Genomic DNA, 17,958 nt, shown 5'->3' with positions numbered 1-17,958 from the left:
TGGAAGTGTGCCTTTCCCTGCTCGCCCAGAGCCCTTCACACCCTGAGGACTCCAGGGCCTCAGCTTTCTAGCACCAGAGGTCAGTGCCAGGACCCCAGAGTCAGGGATAATGATGGGGTGACCTCCCAGAGGTCCTCAGGATGGAGCTTTGGAGGAGGCCTAAGGCCTGTATCGGCAGAGTGAGCTCATGAGGTGCATAGCAGAGAACCTCACACGGTCAGGCTGGCAGGTGTCACAGCCATCACAGGTCCCCTCTCAGGGATGTCTTGACACTAGGCCAGGAGAGCCTGCAGTTCTGCTCCCCCCCTGCTCCTCCCCTCAGGGAGGGGTGACCAACAGTGATCTCAGCCCCAGAAGCCAAATGCTCTTTTAAGTAGATTTTGGCTGAGAGCCTCAGGCTGGCGGTTGGGAGGCTGGATAAGTTGGGGTGAGCAGCTCCTACCCTCTCCCCCAGGGAAAGACCCAGAGCTGGAGGACCTTGGGACTGCTCTGCTGAGTGACCTCAGCCATCACCTCACCCTCCACTTGCCCACTTCCTGAGGAGATGGTCTCTGAGGTCTGTCCCACCCACAGAGGTGGCAGAGGGAGGCCCAGGCCTGAGCCAGGAGGTGGCGGGGAAGGCGGTGCCCACTGGGCTCAGAGGCGTGGCGGGCGAGGTCTGACACTCCAACCTAATGACATGGGCTGCAGGAGCAGAGTCTGTGAATGTCCCCTGGGGCACCACATTCTTCCACAGACTCCCCCATGCTTCCCTCCCCTACACACACCTGAAAAGTGCACTTAAAAAAAAAAAAAGATTGATTTATTTGAGAGAGAGAGAGTGAGAGAGTGAGAGAGAGAGAGAGAGAGAGAGAGCAGAGAGCAAGCACAAGCAGGGAAAGGGCAAAGGGAGAGAGAGAGAGACAGACTCCTTGCTGAGTAGGGAGCCTGACGTAGGGCTCCATCTCAAGACCCTGAGATCACAACCTGACTGAAACCAAGAGTTGGATGCTTAACTTACTGAGCCACCTAGGCAGCCCCAAAGTATAGTTTTTAGAAGTGTGCTTTTGGGTGGCCATGGGACCCAGTGCAAAGTGAAAATGTGGGGATCTTTGCTCAACAGTTATTAAGATGGTGACAGCTGAGCATTAAACCAAGAGTGGTGGTGGGGGGGGCTTTCTAAGCATGGGGCCCTGTGATGCACAGCTCTGGAAGTAGGGATGGACCCCTGGGACACTCCGTATTAGGAACTTGTGGCAAGAACTTTCATGGTGCTGTGGACACCAACAGGGTAGTTATGGGGCGGTGAAAATGGAAGCCAGGGTTCCTGAGCCATGGCTCCAGCATCATGGCAAATGTTGTCTGGAAGGTCAAGGTATCAGGATTGAGAGCAGGTCCTGGTGACATCTGGGTCTGTGGTATCTGTGTCTTTGACGCTGAGCTTCTCTTGCCCTTCCTGTCTTTAGAAGAAATTAACCAATAAGTACCTACTTTTGTTAAGCTAGGCGGAGTTGGGTTTCTGATATTTACAATCAAATTTGGCAGTGTTAAAATTCTGGACTTTATCCGGTCGGTGGGAAAGGATCTGACCCCCTTGCCTAGTGGGAAAGGATGGACGGAGCCAAGGGACAGGGCACGAGGGGCATGTGGGTACTGGGGACAGACCCCTTTGTTGGAAACCAAGAAGCCTGAGATTCCAGGTCATTTTGAGGAAGGGAGTCAACATTGGGTTGTTAATCCCAGACTCTGGGTGAACTACAAGTACGAAGGTCTGGAGCTAAATAGGAGAGAAATGCAGGTGCACACCTGATTTCTGGATGTAGAGAACGGGGTGCTAGGGGCTTAGCCTTCCACGATTCTGGCCTCTAGGGGGCGCTCCTCCCTCCTAACAGTTCTGGCCCAAGAGAAACTCTCTTTTCCGAGAAAAGCTGCAACAATCAAACATACTTTACCGAAGGTGTGGGAATACGAAGAGAGAGAAAGATAAAGAGGCCAGTGAGTCTGGAGAAGATGTCCAGGAGAGGCCTTACATCTGGGGCTGGCTGGGTGCCCCCCTTATCCAGCAGCACAGGGGGTATCCAGGGAGTTCCTCTTCTCAGTCCTTCATGCCTGGCTGGGCTCTTCCTATGTTTTTCTTTTCTTTCTTAAAGATTTTATTTATTTGAGAGAGAGAGCACAAGAATAAGCATGAGCTGGGAGAGCGGGAGAGGGAGAGGGAGAAGCAGACTCCCCGCTGAGTAGGGAGCCCCACGTGGAGCTGGATTCCAGGACCCTGAGACCATGAGCCGAAGGCAGATGCATAATCGACTGAGCCACCCAGGCGCCTCTCTTTCTATCTTTTCATCCCTTCTGGAGCTGGCATAGTGTGGGATATAGCTTTTGACCAAGCAATTCAACTTCATGGAGTCCATCCTACAGAAAAAAATATATTCAAGGATATTCAGTGCAGCTCTGTTTGTGACACTATAACAGCTCTGCGTGTATGTGTGTGTGCTTGTGTGTGTGTATGTGTGTGTAATATATTACATTTAACGTAGAGACAGGTCGGGAAGCACGTGGTCCAAACTGTTAGCAATAGGGGAGCAATGGGGGTGCGGGAGGAAAACTTTCCTTTGGCTCTGAACACTTTATATACTCCTGCTTCATTTGATTTTTCAAAACTATTCTCCCACCATGTATTCATGTGTAAATTATAGAATGTGTAATTTTAAAATGACATTTTAAAAAAGTCACATGATGCAAAGTTTTGAAAGAGAAATTATCGTGATGAAGTCTGATGCACAGATTGGTAGGGGTGTCAATCCTCATGGTGATTTCCTGTCCTCCAGAGGTTTCCGCAGTGGGCTGGGCTCAGTAGTCGTTCTGGCCCTTTGACTTCAGTTAGTGTCTTTCATCCCGGTGAGACAGATATCACGAATACTGCATTCACAAGGGAGGAAAGCAGCTCTGAAAGGCGACATAGGCCAGTGCTGGGATTCAGACCCCAGGGCGCAGGAGCTCTCCCATTTGCTTTCAATGGGAAAGGCAAGGGGAAGAGTAGGGAACTGGGTGTCGGAGGCACAATCTTTGAAGTGCTCACCCCTGGGTGCAAAAGGCAGTAAAACCAGGAGAGAGAACTGACTTAGGAAGGATCAGCTTTAGTGGAAGAGGTGAGTAGATTCTGGTGTTAGATACACAAAGCTGTGTAGGAACCCACGTCGTCCTGTCTCTAATGGACAGCCTGCGGGGGAGGTGGGCTGTGAGCACCACCAGGTCTCCTGGGAATGACTGTGGTAGAGGGAGAGGCTGGGGCCAGGCATCTATCCTTTGGTTTGTCTTCTTTCCCAGCCCCACTGACCTTATGCTGATCCTAGAAATAAGAACTGAAGCAGACATTTAGCTACAACGCTGAGCCTTGTGGGGGTCCAGCCGCTCCGCCTGGGGTTGTGGGGGCAGGCTGGGTGGAGTGTATTGGGCATGGTGGAAAGTCTATCTCCTCCAGCAGGATGCAGATTGTAAATGAGCTCCTTGGATACCTCCCAGTGCGGGATTCTTTGTAGGGGCCTGGGAGATCTGGGTGAACCGGTGGGTGGCACATGCCAGTGAAGTCTGCGTGACTTCTGTCAATGTGCCCCTTTTCTGTCCACTGTCACCGAGGCCTGAGGGGATGGGTTTCATAGAGTGAATAGTTCAGGGACCTCGGGGTGCAGGTTATGGCTGGGGGACGTGGGGACAGGGTGGAATTGACCGTTAGGGGCTTGAAGCTGAGCGGGGCAGGCTGTGACTTCCTGGAGCATCTCAGGCTGAGTTCCTGGGTGTGGAAAAAAGTGAGTGGGGTTTGCTCTCTGTAACCCCAGAAGAAGGCAGATGACTCCTTTCCTGTCTGCTCCTGCATCTTTTTTAGCTTTCCAGTAAGTCTAGGGTTCCCAAACTGCAGAGCTGGAAGTCAGTGAAAGCTGCTCCCCAGCAGGTCTCTCGGAACAGAGAGAGTAAATGACCAGCTTGCTAAGGCACAGGCAGCCAGGGGAGGCAGCAGGGCAGGGGCAGGGCAAAGCAACCCCACCCCCCTAATTAGCTCAGGGCTCAAGGATTTCCAAGGAAAGGTCAGGACACGAAGGTGCTGCCTGCGAAGGGAGGGACCAGTGAGAGTTGGAACAGCCTGGAACTGGAGAGGGCAAGGTCAATGCCCAGAGTCATCAAGGCCTGACTTCTTGGCCGGGCGGGGAGGACAGAGGACACGCGATAGACTTTCATGCACTCTGGTGGTTCAAAGCGTTTTCTTCATGAATAAGTCTTTATTTGGAAGGGTCCAGATTCTGCCCTGAAAATTGCCTTCTAAAATCTGCAGAACAAAGGCAGTAAACCCTCCACAATTTAGGTGGAATAACGGGTGATTATAAGAATCTTTTCCTGTTCTTTCAAGACACCATCATTGAGCCGGTGGTACTTTTATAAGGTAGGGAGGCGTAAATGAAATTACTGCTTAATGTGCTTAAACTTGATAATGGAGTCACGTGCCAGTGGTTTGGGCCAGCTCGGCTAGTAGAGGGCGAATAGCACCCAGGCGCTCTCGGGTTACCCTGCCTTTCCGCTCCCCGCTGTCAGGAAACCGCCCGGTGGGCACCTCGGGCCCGGAAGATTGCGGCTGGAGCGGCGCCGAGGCTGCTTCCCGGCGCTCTGGCCGCACAGGCTAGCCGGCCCCTGAGCCCGTGCCACAGTCCCAGCGCCAGGGCGGGGACTCCAGTCCGAAGTTCGCCTCCGGGCCTTCACAGTAGCCCGCCCGAGGCGCAAGCCGCGGCATCTCAGGGTCGCCGAAGGGCCGTGTTAGTTAAGGTGTGGACGGCCAGAGAGGAAAGGAGGGGTCGGCCTCGCCGGGGTCTCCCCGTCCCGGGAGTTGCAAGAAGGGCGGGAGTGCGGGCAGGCCCGAGGTGGGCCGCTTGCGGGGTATGCGGTGGACGCGCGGGGACGCCGTCCTCCATTTGACTGGGGCTGGAGCCTCAAGCACAGAGAGGCTGCGTGACTCGTCCAAGGTCGCACAGCGAGCTGCCGGTGTGTGTGTGCGGGGGTGCGGTTCTGACCGCGCCGAGCAGCCTCCCGGGCCCCACTTCGCAGGCGGACGCCGCGCTGTGGCCGCGGGCAAGGAGCCTCTGGGGCCCCGGGCTCCAGGTGAGCGGAGGGCAGCGCCCCCGCCTGCCCCGGGCAGGGCTCTTCCGCGCTGCCGCCGCGTCGCCTGCGCAGCCTGGCATTGGCGTTCCAGTCGTTGCGCGCGAGGGAGCGCACGGGGCACTGCAGCCGGGTTGGTAACGCCCGGAGCCCTCTCGCCCGGGACCCGGAGCGCGCGTGCGCTCCTTGCCCTGCCGCCAGTACCCCAAACGGAGGTCCGCCGGCCTCGTTCACGAATGAGAGGCTCAGCGAGAGTAACCCAAGTCACGCAGCTGCTGAACTACGGACTCGGGATTCGAACCCCGCGGTCCGGACTTTGGCGGCCTCCGGCCCGAGGCGGCTGTGTGTCCCTGGGCGAGTCCGTTCCCTCCTCCCCGCCGCCGGGCTGCGCGCCCCCTCCCGTCGTGGCCGCGCATGCCCAGTCTCCGGCGGCGCCGGGAGGTGGCGGCGGGCGCCCCAGCTGCTTTGCATTGACGCCAGCACCCGCTGGAGGTCACCGCTGGGGGCTGGGCGCGGCGTGCTGCCGGCAAGACCCGGCCCGGAGCTCGGAGCCGGAGCCGCGCCGCCCGCAGCTCCCCGGAGAGCGCAGCCGCCTCTGCGCTTCTCGACGGCGCGGCCCCAGACCCGGCCTGAGCCGGCGGCTCCGTCCCCACCGGGCTGGCTGTGGACTCGCAGCCCCGACGGGCGCCCTTCGACCCCCCACCCCTCAACGGCAGGAGCGTCTAGGCCGGCCTTCCCCGCTGCCGGCGCTCGGGCCAGGGGCGTTTCTTCGCGCGGCGGCGGCCCAGCAGGCGGAGCGGCGCGGGCTGCGGGCCCGGGGAGGCGGCGGCGGGCGCGGCGGGGAGCGCACCTCCCCCGGGGGTCGCGCCGCCCCGCGGCCAGGGCGGCGTCGCTCGCGCGGCGCGGACTTGCCCGCGCCCGGGTGGGGAGAGCGCAAATCTCCTCCCCCGAAATTCCCCGGAAGCGCGGCGCGGCCAGGCGAGCGCGGCGATGTGAGGGAGGCGGCCGGCGGCTCCCGCCTCAGGAAGGGCATGTTCGGAGGGGCGGCCGCGGCGCGCCGCCCGCCCCAGCGCCCCCTCCCCAGCGCCGCCGCCGCCGCGCCCGCACCGCGATAAAAGGGGCGGCCGCACTTCCTGACGCGAGACCCGCGCTCGCCGCCGCCGCCGCCCGCCCGCCCAGGCGGCGATGACACGGCGCCCGCGGCTGCCCCGAGGCGCCGGGCGGGCCGTTTGCTGACCGGATCGCGGCTGCCCGCCAGCGTGTCCGCGCGCCGCCGCCAGCATGGGCTGCGCCCCGAGCATCCACATTTCCGAGGGCCGGGCGGTGTACCACGGCGGCAAGGAGGCCGAGGACGCGCCGGGAGCCGCCGCGCCGCTGCCGCCGCCCGCCGGCCCGAAGACCACCGCCTCGCCCGCGGCCCGCGGCGCCGGCCTCGCGGAGCCCGAGCCTCGCGACGGCAGCGGCAGGAAGGTAAAGGGGCGCCGGGCGGGCGGCCGGGGCTCGGGGGCTTGCGGTCCGCGGCGAAACTCGGGCCGGGCCGGGCCGGGCGGGGCTCCCTCGCGGGCGGCGCTGCCCTCTCGCCCGGCTTCGGGTGGCTCTGACGGGGCGCCGGCCCCCGCCCGGCTTCGGGTGGCTCTGACGGGGCGCCGGCCCCCGCCTGCGGGGACAGCGGCCCGAGGGAAGCCCGAGCCGCGCGTCCTCCGACCCTCGTCGGTGGGGCTGCGAGCGGGACGCCCTGCGAGCCGCGCCGTCGGTTCCCGGGACCCAGCCGACGGGGCCCGCGGCGCACTTGCCCGGGGGCGCTCGAGTCATTTCCCTCCCCAAGAGCGGGGAACCCCCAGGGTCCTGTGGCGCGCCCCCGAAACGGTAGATCCGCGTGAACTTTGTTCTTTGGGTTCTCGTGATGGAAAGGGAAGGGCGGCCAGCCCGGGGAAGCCGCGGCGCTGGGTCCTACCACCCTGTTTTGTTCTCCCTCCGTCGGCTTTGCACGCGCATGCGGTCGCAGTTCCCCAGTTTCTCTGGGACTATTAAAACGTAATCCGAAGCCCCATCAGCTCTGCTCCATTGCACATGGATTTGAGGTTCACGGTTATTGCCATACGTGTTGTTTTTAAAGCATATGTAATGAGAAAAGACCATCAGAACCGCGATTTTTGACGCATTCAGCAGAACAGAGTTAATTTTTTATTAAGTAGTTTGACCGGGAGGTTTTGTGGCTGCTTTTCACCGTTGGGTGTCTTCTCCAGCGCGCATCGCCTTGGCGTACGTTTTTGTGAAAGTTTCCGCGCTTAAGCTTCGTTAAGATTTCCTAAAGGGAAGATAACGGTGGGGGGAGTAAAAGGGAAAAGGTGTTCATTCAGGCACACAGCAACAGCTGTCCAGTTCTCTGATTTGAAATTGTAGAGCTGGATTTCATGCGTTTATGTTTTATTAAACTAGGAAAAAAAATTCTGGTGTGCATGGCCTCGGATTGTTGATCATCCCTCTCGTTGCTGCTGCTTTTTAAAAAAGTCATTTGTAAAATTGTTTGGATTTTCTGGCTTACCGGGGTTTGCTAGACCTCCCAAGTTTGATACCGTTTGTTCACTTTCTGTGTTAAATTTCTAGCAGTCATCCATCCATGACGCCTTTTCTTTAGGAAAGTGAGAAAGACGGTAACCTAGATGAAGTGACTTCCCCACCCCTCAATACCCCGGTGAAAATCTAACTTTGTTGTGATGATCAGAAGTTGGATTCCTTCTACGGATTCTTGAAGAAACCTGTGATGGTTTTAGACTGTGAATCCCAGCTGTTCCTAATGTCAGGGTAGTGCTTAGACATTAAGCCCACCTAATTGGCTTTAAAAAAGCATCACACGGTGAAGTTGAATATGGAAGTGTTAACAGCTTTCAGGTTTTTGACCCATGTCTAATATTGGTTCTCTCTCATTAACTAATAATGAACTTTTAGGTCACCAAATTAGCCGTTTTAGAAAGAGGCCCTGTGTCTTGCCTTTTTGTGGTGGTGTCCGTGTCCTAAAATTCACCCCCCTGTCTTATAAGCATCTCTGGTGGAGCAGCTTGTTCCTCTGCGATCCATGGTGATTGTAGAGCCCCTGAGTTTTTAAGAGTCTTACATATTCTGTCCCATTGGCAGCCCATTGTCTTGAGTTGGGGCACAGAAAAAGACATTATTTAATTATTTACAGTTTTTAATGCATTGGCACACATATAGTAGCTGCTAAATGTTTGCTGAATTTGGCTCTTTGTTAACCGAAGGATGAAACTATAAAGTCACTGGAATTGACCCCATAAAACCTCCAATATAGGCTTTAAGGTAATATTAGTATTTCCAGAGGAGAAGTCAAATAACAACACCACAACCACAGAAATGCTTATTAATTACAGACTGTACATGTTGATACTGGATCTCCGTTACAGATACTTGTATGTGGGCATCTCCAGTAATAGGGCAGAGGTAAATATCAGCATTTTTAAAGCTATTCTTTCTTTAAGGGAAGGAGTCATTTCTTTTCATTTTTCTTTTTTTTTTTAAAGATTTTATTATTTGAGAGAGAAAAGAGGGAAGGGTGATGGGTAGAGGGAGAAGCAGACCCCCTGCCAAGCAGGGAGCCCCATGTGGGACTCAGTCCCGGGACCCCAGGATCATAACCTGAGCTGAAAGCAGGTGCTCAACCATCTGAGCCACCCAGGCACCCTTTTCTTCTTCTTTTTAAAAATATTTTAAGTAATCTGCACACCCATTGTGGGGGCTCCAGCTTAAAATCTCCAGATCAAGAGCTGCACGCTCCATCACCTGAGCCAGCCAGGCACCCTAAGGGAATGAATCTTTTAAAATTATCAAATACATTTCAGAAATCTAAAAATACATGGTTAGAGAAGATAAACGTCCAGTGATTTAGCAAAATCAAATTATTACAGAATTAATTTGAATTCTGATATGCCAAGAATTGATCAAGTATTGAATACTAATATACCAAGATCCAGTTTTAGTTTATTAAAAATTATTTCTTCTTGGGGTGCCTGGGTGGCTCAGTCAGTTAAGCCTCTGCCTTCAGCTTAGGTCATGATCCTAGAGTCCTGGGATGTAGCCCCACATGGGGCTTCCTGCTCAGCAGGGAGCCTGCTTCTCCCTCTTCTCCTGCCCCTCTCAAATAAAATGTTTAAAAAAATTTTTTAAATTTCTTCTTAAAAATACAATAAATCAGCATATCACTCAATGGATTTAAAAAAATTCATTGGGGAAGTTTTTGTATTTTGATAGTACATACAGAAAACACTAGTTCATCAAAATGCTTGGGAAATTGATAATTGCATTTTCAGATTAATTAGTGTTTTCCCCTACACTGCAGTGTATCCCCTGTGTGTTCCTTGAAGCAACTTGTTGACTGTTATTAAGTATTGAATGAAAAAAAGGAGCCATGTCAAAATAAGTTTGGGAAATACTGGCTCAGACTAAGTTTGGCAGATTTCTTTTATGCAGGATTTGTCAAAAAACTTAATTTCCTAAAATACACTGTGACTCTCCAAATGGTGTTTAGAGAGTGCAGCATTTCCCAGACTTGTTCGATTATGGAGCCTTTTTATAGAGTTATATCTTAGGTCGCATGTTAGGACATGATTCCTAACATGAGATACCAGTATTCAAAGTACAAGAAATATACTTAACAGTAGAACACAATAAACATAATTTGCTTCTTAATGATTCCAAAGGTATTTCAGGATCTTTTAATACATTAGGCTGGGTCATCGTATATGAACTCGCTCGAGTGTTACTCAAAGTGTTCTGTTTATTCATTTCAGGAGTTATAGTCGGTGTGCTTACAGATAATGAATGCTGTGTTCATTTCGAACACTTAGAGTTTTGTTTTTAATCAGCTTGAGCTTTAACTGTAACATTTCAATATTTTCTTGTGAGTCTGGATTTACTGGGTCTTCTCTTTCCTTAACTTGGACTTGAGTTGCCCTTGAAAGATTTGAGTGTGGAGGCAGGAGTGTCAGAGGAGAGCCTATGGGCCCCCCTCCTCTGTGCACACACCTGGTACATTGCTGTGACATCTCCCCCCATTTGTCATTAAATAGCTCTGTGAGGCTGTACTCAAGTCTCTCTCTTTCACTGCTGCATATCCCCCCCCCCCCCCCCACCCAACATAGCGGGCCTTCTACAGACATCTGTCGAATTAGAGAATTGTGTTAGCCAGGCTGGAGAAGTGGAAAATCCACCCAGCCCATAGAAAGGAAGTAGAAACCAGTTTTAACTGGAGCGGAGGCTGGAGGGTTAGATCTGGTTTTGTGGAAATCTCTGGTTATTGCCCTTTCAGAGCATTTATACTAGGGAATAATAGAGTTCTAGCATGTTGAGCAGAGTAGATTTCCCTCCAAAGACTGAAGGATTAATTAGTGCAGCTGGACGAGCAGTGCATAACAGGTGACAGGTGGTAGCGGGCCACACTCTGACCTCTCACCGAGGGCTCTCGGCCTGAGCGCTCATAATCAACTCCTGCCCACCCCATCCTGTTGCTGGCCTTTGCTTCTGCCATTCTCTTCTCCCAATTTTCTCTTATTTTTTTACCTCCTTCCTTTTCTTCTCTTCCTCCTCAAAACTGGTGGAACTAACCAGCTTGATGTCCCCCAAAGTTTAGTGGTTTCTTGGTGTTTCTTAGCTATGAAATAAAATTTCTTGCTTGCTTTTTTTTTTTTTTAAAGATTTTATTTTATTTATTTGACAGAGAGAGATCACAAGTAGGCAGAGAGGCAGAGAGAGAGAGGAGGAAGCAGGCTCCCTGCTGAGCAGAGACCCCGATGCGGGACTCGATCCCAGGACCCTGAGATCATGACCTGAGCCGAAGGCAGCGGCTTAACCCACTGAGCCACCCAGGCGCCCCTCTTGCTTGCTTTTAATGTACAGAGTGGGCCAATCAGATTTTTATATTTCCGTTAACTAAAGCAAATTTCTGACTTGTCTGATCCCCGCCCCCCCCCCAACTAGGGGTCATTGACTCTGCATAGATTATGGAATTATTGAAAGTTTCCTTCTGAAAGTGTAGTTTACAAAATGAGACCTTTCTGTTCCCGAAAATGTGACTATAATTTACCTCTGCAGATATTGCTTTTTCATTTTCTTGAATTCATCTTATATATAAAAAAATACTTTGCATTTATATTCTGTATCATTTTAGTGCTTAATATCAATTACCATCTTAACATGAAGTGTGGTTCTTCAGAGAGATGTTTTGAGTATCACAGCTCTATCAGCACAGACCTGCGCTGGGCTAGCCCAGACCCTCCTTGCTGAAGTGATGGTTGGAATGAGGCCTGTGGTCCCTTCTGACACAAATGTTTCCTGTGAAATGGTTTATAACACTGGTTTTTTTTTTCCCCCTTTCTACAGCTTGCCCATTTAGGATGGGCTCTTTAATAGGGGAAGTTTCATGATGTGGTCTACAGGGTGAGGCAGATGTCTCGGAATAACCTAAAATGCCTTAAAGCACAGAACTTTTTTTTTTTTTTTTAAGGTTTTATTTATTTATTTGACAGAGATCACAAGCAGGCAGAGAGAGGCAGGCAGAGAGAGAGGAGAAGCAAGCTCTCCACCGAGCAGAGAGCCTGATGCGGGACTCGATCCCAGGACCCTGGGACCATGACCTGAGCTGAAGGCAGAGGCTTTAACCCACTGAGCCACCCAGGTGCCCCAGCACAGAACTTTTTAAAAATTAAAATTAAAAATCAGGGGCGCCTGGGTGGCTCAGTGGGTTAAGCCGCTGCCTTCGGCTCAGGTCGTGATCTCAGAGTCCTGGGATCGAGCCCCACATCGGGCTCTCTGCTCAGCAGGGAGCCTGCTTCCTCCTCTCTCTCTGCCTGCCTCTCTGCCTGCTTGTGATCTCTGTCTGTCAAATAAATAAATAAAATCTTAAAAAAAAAAAAAATTAAAAAAAAAAATTAAAAATCAAAGAAGAGAGGGCGAAGTTGCTTAGAGCATGAGTAATCCCTTGGTCTTGTCCAAGGTCAGTGGCTTCAGCCTGGTTTCTCAACACAGAGAGGTTCCTGGAGTGCAGACTATCCGTATTCATCATAGCCACCATTTCTGGGATGCTTTTGATGTTGCGGGCACTGTGCCCGAATGTCTTACAGATTAATGTTATCTCATCAAGTCCTTACAACTCTGTGAGATGACTGGTGTCATTTCCATTTTGCAGATAAGGCACCACAGGTTAGAAGCTCACCCACGCTCACACCGCTAAGCCGTATTCAAACCCGTTGCTCCTGGACTGTTCTCTTTTAACTCCCTGTCTCCACTACATTTCCCATCCTCTGGCCGGCCTCTGGGTTGCAGCTGCAGCAGGTGCACCTGGCTTTTGAGCAGGCATCCTGAATCCACATTGTCGGGACTTTGTTAAGTCATGGCTGGCTGGGGGAGTTGGTTCCAGCCCTGCCGGAGCTCCCGAGTTTGGAGAGTTGCATCCATCTTTGGCCCTGCCCCCGTGAACCGAAGTCAGGCATCTGTGAGGCCCTCTCATTTGTTCTCTTTGCTCTCTGACATGAGTTGGCAGGCTCCCCTCAGGAGTCCTTTTCGCTCTCCCTTCCTCCTGCCCGGGCTTCAGGTAGCCTTCCTTGGCCAGAAGGCCCCTTGAGGCTAGTTCTTCCCATCAGCCTTTGCCCAGAGCACGACACCCCCTACCCCAGCTCTGCATGTGTGCCTCTTCAAGGCCCAGCCCGAGTCTTTCTTGAGCCCCTGGTTGTACTTGCTCTCTCTTTTCTCTGCCCTTAGGATCTTCCCCTGTAGCCCTTGCAGGCCTAGGAGATCTGACAGGAGCCTCCTGCGGGATTAGAGGCCTCTTGAGGACAAGGACTATGTCCTAGATTCCTTACAGTTCCCAAAGCAGTTAGCACACTCCGTGAATGCCTGCATAGAGACACCAGTCTCTAAGGCGGGGCGGGCTTTTATTCCTCTTACGTGGGGCTCACTCACCTTGTTTAAATTTCACAATTGGGGTGTGTTGTATGTGCTTTCACAAAAGCCAAAATCCCCGGAGCCAGTGATTACTGTGTGGGGTGATTGCTAAAGCTTTTGCCTTCAATTCTGGCCGAGTTAGGGTTGAGCAATGTTCCTGGGTCCCCTCCTCCTGTTCTACTTTTGTTCGGCTTGGAAAGAAGAGTGGTGGCGTACCGTGCAGCGAAGTGTTTTGGCAAGTCTCTTAGCCGCAGGCACCGTGTGCATCTCTCCATCCACACAGACCGGAAGAAGGTCACAGATTTCCCTAAACTCTGAACATGGCCTCAAAGGCGGCGAGGAGTGGGGCTTGCCCTTGCTTTTGTGCCCGGTGGGTTTGAAGTAGACCTTGGGTCTGCTGAACTCGTGCTTTTTTCCTGTCTGCTTGCATCCTTCTCTCATGCGCTGCTGGGGACAGGAGCCTGCTTGGCTCCTCGAGCTCTGCGGGGGGACAGCCCAGAGCGCCTTGCCTGCAGCGGGTGGCGGGGTTGTGTGGCTCCCGGGTGAGGTGTGTTTGCATCACCACAGAGGAGCCGGGGAGAGACGTCCGTGTTGGGTCCAGCTCTGTCCAGCACCGGCTGTGTGGTGTTTGCCCAATTCCGATCCCGGTTTTCTCAAGCATAAAATGAGACTAGAATACCCAGGTTTTGGTGAGGATCACTTAAAATAATCTGTGTAGAAGTGTTTTACAAGCTCCAAGTCACCAGCACGGCTGAGGAATGATGTTTTTCTTTCAATCACCTCTCTTCAAAGGCAAACTTTGCTCCAATATATTCACTTATTTTTTAAAGTCAATCTCTTCCTCTTGAAAATGTTTTTGTCTTTTCTCTAATATTGTGAAAAATTTCAAGCAAACAGCAAAGTACCTGTCTCCCTCCCACCTAGATTCTGCGGGTAACATTTTCCCCCTGTGCTTCATCACCTCTTGCCATCCCATTGTCGCTCATAATGTTCTGTTTTTGCATGAAGTTCAAAGTTCCTGGGATCAGTGGACTTAACTCCTGAACACTTCAGTCTGCCCGTCACTTACCAGAGTTCAGAATTTGTTTCCTTTTTGTTTGACAGACGTATATACCATCGGAATAGATACAGAATGTTACCATCCCCCCGCAGAAAGTTCTCCTTGTTCCTTCCCCATTCCTAACCCCACCTGCCAGCAACCACTGTTGTGATTTTTATCCATTTTAAATTATTTTTGCCTCTGTTAGGTTTCATATCAATAGGATCTCAAAATACGTATTCTTTAGTATAAGACTTTTTGTACTCAGCTCAATGTTTTCGTAATTCACGTATGTTGCACGTGCTATTTGCATGTTTTCTCTTGCTAAGTATTATTCTGTTATGACTAGATCCCAGTCCACTTCTTCATTCTCTTGTCGGTGTATAACAGCAGTGTCTTTTCTAATTTTTGGCAATTAAGAATAAAGCTGCTACGAATAGTCTACTATAAATTATTTTGTGGCCATATGTTTTAATTTCTCTTAGGGAAGTACCAAGCGGAGTTGTTGATCAGAGGATAGCTGTACGTTTAGCTTTTTAAGAAGCTGTCTGACCTTTTCTGACACGGTTCTACAATTTCACACTCCTGCCAACAATGTATAATAAAAGTTCAGTAGACCCACATCCTTGCCGCTGTTTGGTGTTATCAGTTTCCTAATTTTAGCCATCCTGGTGGACATGTGGTGGTTTTTCATTGTGGTTTCGACTTACATTTCCTCGATGGCTAATAACTTTGAGGACCTTTTATGTGCCTATTGATTGCTTATGTAACTTCCTTTTTGAAGTTTATAACATTTTTTTCGTAAAAGGAAATATAAATCCTTTCATGACCCCTGGGTAAGGAAGGGCTTATTAAACAAGTTACACAAACCATTTGTCATAAAGGAAAAGGCTGACAAATTCAACTACCTTAAAATAAAGCACTCCTCATCAAAAGAGGGTGAAAAGGAAGGAAAGCCATAGTCTGGAAGAAGAAATTTGTAACACATAATACCAATAAAGGATTAGTATCCAGAATATATATAGAACAGCTGCACATCAATTAAGAAAAAGACAGCGCAGTTGAAAACAGCTAAAGACCAAGACCAGCCTGTTATTTAAGAGGAAACCAAATGGCTGATAAACACATGAAAAGATGTTTACCTCATTGGGGAAATGCAAATTAAAGCCACAATGAAATAACATTTTACACCCATGAATTGGCAAACATTTAAAAGCTTGACGTATTTTGAGGCAGTCCTCAATGCTGTATAGGTAGAAGTATTCATGCACTTGGGAAAACAATTGCCATTATCAGGTACAGATGAATGTGTGACCCTATGACCTAGAAGTTTCACTCTTAGAAACATTTACATGTGTGAACTAGAAAGATATATACAAGATTGTCCATAACAGCAGTGCTTCTAATAGCAACCTTTTTATTAAACTCTATCAGCAATATAGTGGATACATAAGTTGTATATTCAAATATATTGAAAAGGGATACTTCACAGCTTTGAAAAATCAGGTGTCAACATAGATCAATTTCAGTTGAGAGAAAGAGGTTATAGAAGAATTTACAAAGTAGAACTTTTTAAAGCATAATAGCTAAACAGTATATTATGTGGGAATAGATATACACATAGATACTAAAGCTACACAGAAAACCAAAGAAGTAATTGCTATGAAATTCATGTAGGCTAAGAAAGTTTAAGTACTAAAATGATTAACAGATGAATTTCCAGTGCCTTGTTTAGAGGATGTAGGAGGATTGTCCAGGCCCTGGCCTCCGGGCACAAGCAGCCGGCCCTCTCAGGAAAGGTGGGGCAGGCCTCTGAGCTGGAAGCGAGGCAAGTGCCTGAGGGGTGGAGAGGGCGTGTGGAAAACAGGCAGGAGCCTGGTCTGGATTGGTCCTAAGATGCAGAGAGAGCCCAGATCAAACCTCTCACCTCTGCCTAGGGAAGACTGGGAGGCCTGGATAGGTAGTGAATGGGGGGGGGGGTGTTATATGTGGGGGTGAGAGGTGTTGACTTGTTCTGCAGAATCTGGGGAGCCTGACCACAGGTAGGAGGGAGGGCCTGAAAACCCAGGGGCAGGAGTTTGTGAATTCCATGGAATGCCTTGTAGTCCTGTAAACTTCTGCAACTCCCAAAGGCTTTTCATTTTCAGCAGGGTAGTTACAGGGTAAACCTATTTAGTGAAGATTAAGTTTTTGGAGGAACTTTACAGAGGCTGGGGTGAGGAAGAGCTGGAGGGGGCGCACTACCCAGCGGCGGGGGGCGGTGGTTCAGGTGTAGGGTGAGGCCAGGTAGAGGTAATGTGGCGTGATGGCTTGGGGAAGGAGTGAACGAGCGAAGGAAAAGCTGGCAGGCGGGGGTGGGGGGGCAGGTCAACGTGGGGGGTGGTGAGGGGCAAGGGCAGTGGAGGGTGACTCAGAGGTTGGGGTTTACCAGCTTAGAAGGACTGTGATAACATGTCCCCATTTGTATAGTGTTCTGTGGTTTACCAAGTGCTGTTTTTATACATCGTCTCATTTGGTGTTTCCCAAACTCCTGTGAGAGGAAGGAGGGATTTTATTGTTCCTAATAAAGACCTAAAGAAGTTAAAGCGATCAAATGACTTGCCCAAGTTTGCAGGGACACTTACAGGTTCACTATAACAGCATGGGGCAGAAGCCAGGCAAAGGAGAGGTGAGGTTTTTTTGTGTTTTTTTGTTTTTTTTTTAAATTTTTAATTTTTTAAAAGATTTTATTCATTGGAGAGAAAGCGCATGCATCCATGAGTTGCGGGGGCGGTGGGAGGGGGGAGTCCCTGCTGAGCAGAGAGCCCCATGTGGGGCTCAAACCCTGGGCTCTGGGATCATAACCTGAGCTGAAGGCAAATGCTTAACCAACTGAGCCACTCAGGTGCCCCAAGGTGGGAGTTTTTTTTTAAAAAGCCTCTCTTGTCCTTCGGGTCTGGATTTGTTTTATAAAAAGAAACTTTTACTTTTCCTCATTGTAAAAGTAACATTCATCGTAGACATCTTGAAAAATAGGGAAAGGAGCAAGGATCACTTAAGTTGCACAGTCACTGAAATTGCACAATCAGGAGCAGCTTCTCATAAAATGGTGGTGTGTTTCCTTACATCTATGTAGATTACTGCAAATAAGTGTAATTAAAACTATTTTTTGAATGGTTATGTTCTTTAGTTCTAGGAAACATTGAGCTATGATTTCTTCAGGTGTCCCTCTTCCGTGTGTTCATTTACCTTCTGTGGTTCCATCCAAATGGTGGGATCTAGATAGTCTGAATCTCCTTTTTCTCTGCTTTTCTTTCCCGTCTCTGTGCTCTAGTCAGGGAGGGCTGTGGAAGGCTGCGGAAGCTACTCCTGTAGCTCCGCCTCAGTCCTCAAGGTCTCTTCCTTCTCTAGCCTGTCGGGCTCTTCCATTGGATGGGTTTCGTGTTCAAGACCTGTGCTTTGTTCCCTTCCTTAGGCTTATTCGTGTGTTTTGGTTGCACCATACTCATTATTTTTTTGAGGCTATTAATTATATGCACTTTAAAGTCCTATTCTGATTTATTTAAGACATTTTTTGAGGTACAGTCAGTGAAGTGTACAAAAAAGTGTACAGCTTGATACAAATTTTACCCTTTTGTACCACATATCACCACCATTCAGATTAAGATCGACCTTTTCTAGCACTGCAGAAGGCTTGCCTAATGGCTCCTCACTATTTTTTTTTCATATTTTTAATACTTTGTGATGAAAAATCTCAACTATACAGCATTTAAAAATACATATTTTATTTATTTATTTGACAGAGATCCCAAGTGGGCAGAGAGGCAGGCAGAGAGAGAGAGGGAGGGAGAAGCAGGCTCTCCACTGAG

At 50.3% G+C, this 17,958-nt stretch overlaps 1 protein-coding gene across 1 annotated transcript in view; it reads left to right on the top strand.

Moving 5' to 3' along the window:
• Window positions 1–6,318: 6,318 nt before the first annotated feature.
• Window positions 6,319–17,958, top strand: part of PDE8A (phosphodiesterase 8A) — a 145,982-nt gene continuing 134,342 nt past the window's right edge. Inside the window, exon 1 of the mRNA XM_059371509.1 lies at window positions 6,319–6,591. Within this exon, the coding sequence (XP_059227492.1) occupies window positions 6,403–6,591 (189 nt within the window). The 5' untranslated portion in view covers window positions 6,319–6,402. The remainder of the gene's footprint in view (window positions 6,592–17,958) is intronic.

Source organism: Mustela nigripes, chromosome 13 (genome assembly GCF_022355385.1).
Source record: "Mustela nigripes isolate SB6536 chromosome 13, MUSNIG.SB6536, whole genome shotgun sequence".
In the NCBI taxonomy this organism is placed as follows: domain Eukaryota; kingdom Metazoa; phylum Chordata; class Mammalia; order Carnivora; family Mustelidae; genus Mustela; species Mustela nigripes.
This window is presented reverse-complemented; position numbering and strand designations above follow the sequence as displayed.